At 26.6% G+C, this 5372-nt stretch overlaps 1 protein-coding gene across 1 annotated transcript; it reads right to left on the bottom strand.

Annotated features, from left to right (window-relative positions):
* Positions 1-4339: 4339 nt before the first annotated feature.
* Positions 4340-5109, bottom strand: LOC111680457 (peptidoglycan-recognition protein LB; the record flags this gene model as incomplete). Its single annotated transcript, XM_046948803.1, has 2 exons — positions 4340-4650; positions 4713-5109. Coding segments are annotated over 2 exons (606 nt in total), but the record flags the coding sequence as incomplete, so codon positions are not given.
* Positions 5110-5372: the final 263 nt, after the last annotated feature.

Raw genomic sequence — 5372 nt, 5'->3', positions numbered from 1 at the left:
CTATAGTCTAGTCTATAGTCTAGTCTATAGTCTAGTCTATAGTCTAGTCTATAGTCTAGTCTATAGTCTAGTCTATAGTCTAGTCTACAGTCTAGTCTACAGTCTAGTTTACAGTCTAGTCTACAGTCTAGTATATAGTCTGGTGTACGCATCCAGCATTTTAAGCGAAATGCAATGTTGACTTAAAGAGGTTACTGTTTTTCCTTAAACTTTTGATTGAATTAAATTTCGTACAAAAAATCTTTGAAAATTAACTTTTAACAAACTACATTTTAAGTTAATTAATTAAAAAAATAAAATATATATATTTTCCTAATTAGGTTTAGTTTAAAAAAATTTATGACCACAAGCAGTCCTTTAAAATAAATGACTTTCTATGATTTTGTTTTAATAATTAATAATAATATTACCTTTTCTACCCAGCTGTCATATTGTCAAATAAAGCAATATTGTATAATTGTTTTATAATAAAGTACCTTTGGGGATTAAAAGCTCTATTTATGAAAACATATAAATGATAAATTGAAAAGGGATTTTTTTAACAAATCGCCATTTTATGAAGTAGAATATGAAAATTTAAGAGTGGGTTGTGGGTAAGAAAAAAACAAATTGAAATTATAACATTAAAAACTATACATTAGCACTTACATTTAAATTCTATATTATATGGACTGTCAATTTCCAATTGAGAGATAAATCTCTTACGAATCTCCACATACAATATGTCCATTACTCAAGAGTATTAACACGAAAATCCCTCTCAGAAAGTATTTTATAAATAAAAGAAGTGTAAGTGAAAGAAATTGTGAACTGCCTCCTACACTTATCAAGTGTTTTTTTTCTGTTTTGTTTTCCCAATGACGTTGGAGATGATAATGTGTTAATTACCTTAAATAGACTAAATGATGTTGGTGGTAAATGTCCCAATTAAAATTGTTTGTTTGAGAAGAACAAAAGAAAAAACTTTGCTATGATGACATTGTAAAGGAAAAGCAAACAGCAAATGAAAATCAACTTATTTTCTCTGTAAGTAATAATAATGAAAATTAAAGAAAATATAACAAAAATAATACATGGTGAAAAGACAAGTGTCACAAAAATAACCTCTTTTGTTTTTCAATGTAAATGTCAGAGAGATAAAAATAAAGTAAATAAAATTACGAATTAAAAATCTGCTAAAGAAATTACGAAAAAAGAAATCAAGAGCGAAATAATAATGATGAAAAGAAAAAAATATAGAGAAAATGGCGAATTTAAAACACCCTCTATTGTTAAAGGAATTGCAACTTATTTTTTTACCCTAAACCCACTAAGACAACACAATAAAGTCTAAAGAATTTAGTATTAACGTATGTATTTATATTAATATTTTTTAATAATCGAAGTTGAATTTGAAAGTTATCTATGTTTAATTAAACATTTAACTTATATACCCAACGTAGAGTAACACATACTGAAAGTAAAACCGCATAATAATTATAGCCAATTATTTTTTCTTTTACAATTACGCAAGTGAATTTATTCTATAAGGAAAAAAATTCACAAAAGAAAAACCAAAAAAAAGTTGAAAATATCCTCTTTTAATTTACAAAAGAATTTTATGGAGAAAAATAGTTAAATAAATTTTAAGTTTATTATAATGAATGAATACGATGATGATACTTAATGTTGATTATGGCGTGTGGTTTTGCTTTCACTATTTAAATGTTAAGTAAAAACCAAGGAGAACTGACAATAGCATTGTCATTACAAACCTTCTGTTTTTGTTATCATCATTAATAACATTGAATTTCTTACCTTGTAATAAATACCATTCATCCAAAAAATCCAAACCCATTTTAACAAAGTAAAATTTGTTTTTTTTACGACTTTATCTGTTTTTTATATTTGATTTTTAGGTTTCTTAGAAGATGTTGTTTGTTATTAGTCTCTTAAAATTTTATGGAAAAATATCACACGTTTCATTTTTTTTACATTTTTTAATTTTTTCTAGTTTATTTTTTTCGTTTACAGATTTTTGTACTTTAAAATTAAATTTTTTCCTTATAAAATTTTTCTTATTTCTTTAACTGCAAATGACATTTTATTCATGTGTATAAAAGTAAAGTGTTGAATTGTATAGAATCGTTTAGAATAGATTAAATCGATTTATTTTTCATTTTAATTGATACGATTTGATTTGCTGCTGTTGCTTTTTTCTAAGAGGATGATGTTGATAAGAACATTGAAAGAGTAGATGATAAAAGATATTAGTAAAGTGTAGATACTTATAGAGATGCGTAAAAAATTGTTCAATTTAATACGATGTTTTTGTAAACAGATGTCTTTGAACACAGTTGGGACTAAGAAAATAGCACTATTCAAGATGTAGATATAGAATAGAAGATAGACGTAGAATAGACGAAAAATATATAATAGAAGATAGATATAGAATAGAAGATAGATGTAGAATAGAAGATAGATATAGAATAGAACATAGATATAGAATAGAAGATAGATATAGAATAGAAGATAAATATAGAATAGAAGATAATATAGAATAGAAGATAATATAGAATAGAAGTTAGATATAGAATAGAAGATAGATGTAGAATAGAAGATAGATATAGATAGATAGATAGATAGATAGATAGATAGATAGATAGATAGATAGGTAGATAGATAGATAGATAGATAGATAGATAGATATATAGAAAGATAGATAGATAGATAGATAGATAGATAGATAGATAGATAGATAGATAGATAGATAGATAGATAGATAGATATATATATAGATAGATAGATAGATAGATAGGTAGATAGATAGATAGATAGATAGATAGATAGATAGATAGATAGATAGATAGATAGATAGATAGATAGATAGATAGATAGATAGATAGATGGATAGATAGATAGATAGATAGATAGATAGATAGATAGATAGATAGATAGATAGATAGATAGATAGATAGAGAAGATAGATGTAGAATAGAAGATAGATATAGAATAGAAGATAGTTAGATAAATAGATAGATAGATATAGAATAGAAGATAGTTAGTTAGATAAATAGATAAATAGATAGACAAATAGATAGATAGATAGATAGATAGATAGATAGATAGATAGATAGATAGATAGATAGAAAGATAGATAGATAGATAGATAGATAGATAGATAGATAGATAGATAGATAGATAGATAGGTAGATAGATAGATTAGAAGATAAATATAGAAAAAATGATAAATATAGAATAGAAGTTAGATATAGAATAGAAGATAGATGTAGAATAGAAGATAGATATAGAATAGAAGATAGTTAGTTAGATAAATAGATAGATAGATGGATAGATAGATATTGGAGATGTACAAATGTGGATGAAACTGCAGCGCACGTTCTTTAATTGCTCGCGCTTTGCAAGCCAAAAGCGCCAGCTGGAGATGTGTGTTGTGAAATCATGTCAACATTTCGCTGGAGTTATGCTTCGATCGTAGAGCAACTGGGAAGCAGTGAAAATATATAAACTTTTTTTTGAAAATAGACACATAAGATTAATCTAAAGTTGAGAATCATTTGTCATTTTAAGGGATTTGTCTTCTTTATTTCTTTCAAAGACATTTTGTTCTCGACTTAAAAAGGAAAAAAATTAAAATACCCTTTTTTGTAAATAATTTATTTGCATTAAATAAGCAAAAACTAAGACACCAAAGTTAATTGATAGACAGATAGATAGATAGATAGATAGATAGATAGATAGATAGATAGATAGAAAGATAGATAGATAGATAGATAGATAGATAGATAGATAGATAGATAGATAGATAGATAGATAGATAGATAGATAGATAGATAGATAGATAGATAGATAGATAGATAGATAGATAGATAGATAGATAGATAGATAGATAGATAGATAGATAAATAGATAGATATATAGATATATAGGTAGATAGATAGATAGATGGATAGATAGATATTGGAAATGTACAAATGTGGATGAAACTGCAGCGCACGTTCTTTAATTGCTCGCGCTTTGCAAGCCAAAAGCTCCAGCTGGAGATGTGTGTTGTGAAATCATGTCAACATTTCGCTGGAGTTATGCTTCGATCGTGGAGCAACTGGGAAGCAGTGAAAATATATAAACTTTTTTTGAAAATAGACACATAAGATTAATCTAAAGTTGAGAATCATTTGTCATTTTAAGGGATTTGTCTTCTTTATTTCTTTCTAAGACATTTTGTTCTCGACTTAAAAAGGAAAAAAAATTAAAACACCCTTTTTTGTAAATAATTTATTTGCATTAAATATGCAAAAACTAAGACACCAAAGTTAATTGCATATAAGTATACATATTTATATATTATATATAAAAATTTCTTAAGAGATCCTACTTAAATTATATAAAATGATATTTAATTAACTAACTAAAGTAGACATTTAAATTTGAACTAAAATGTTTAATTAACCTCATTTTCGATAGCATTTACTTTGGGACTAAAGTGTTGCCAAGTAGAAATTTCATCAAATAAACGACCACCCGGACACTCGGTATCACGTACTTGTCTATGACCCATTAATTTATATTCAGGATGGATATAACCTTTAGCTACACCAAAAGCTATTAAATCCTTGGCTGCCTTTAACATTTGAGGAGGAGGTAAATCGGCTAAAAAGAAGATTTATATATGATTTAATATAAAAAACTTTTTTAATATGATTTAAATTTACTTCTCCAATCGCCTATCAAACAAATGCCCACACTTTTGTCATTATATTTGGGAGCATGAGCGCCTATAACATTAAAACCACGACCCACATAAATATTGCCATCACCACCTATGGCAAAACTATAGCCAATATCATTCCAACCCCTTTCTAATTGATGAAAATCCTGCATAGATCTCATGGCTCTTTGACAGTCCTCATTGGTAAAACAGGCAGCTGGTTGATAGGAATGATGTATGATAACAAATTGTGAAGGCCCTGGAAAATGTTCGACCATTGTGGGTGTTCTAGCACCCCATTCCGCCCTTGTAACCATATGTGATTGCGGCTGCTGTATATGTCCTACACCTGAAAAATAAAATTGTTTAAATGAAGTTTGTTTTTTCGAATTCAAAACAAAAATTAATAGATGTTTAATGATTTAATTTTAAAGTGTTGAAATTTGAATTTAATGTTTTGTACTTAATATTAAATTGTGGTAATTTTTTATTGTTTTGTGTGAAAAAAAGGTATTTCACCGTAATTATTTAACAAAAAATAATCATATATACTTATTTATAAAATAGAGTGTGACATTTATAATCAGTGATTGAAATGACTTAATGCTTGATGTATTTTAAATATTAATTTAAAATGCTTTTTTATAAAAAACAATTTATCTAT

Source organism: Lucilia cuprina, chromosome 4 (assembly GCF_022045245.1).
Source record: "Lucilia cuprina isolate Lc7/37 chromosome 4, ASM2204524v1, whole genome shotgun sequence".
NCBI lineage: Eukaryota > Metazoa > Arthropoda > Insecta > Diptera > Calliphoridae > Lucilia > Lucilia cuprina.
The sequence above is the reverse complement of the archived record's forward strand: the minus strand, read 5'-3'. Positions and strand labels throughout refer to the sequence as shown.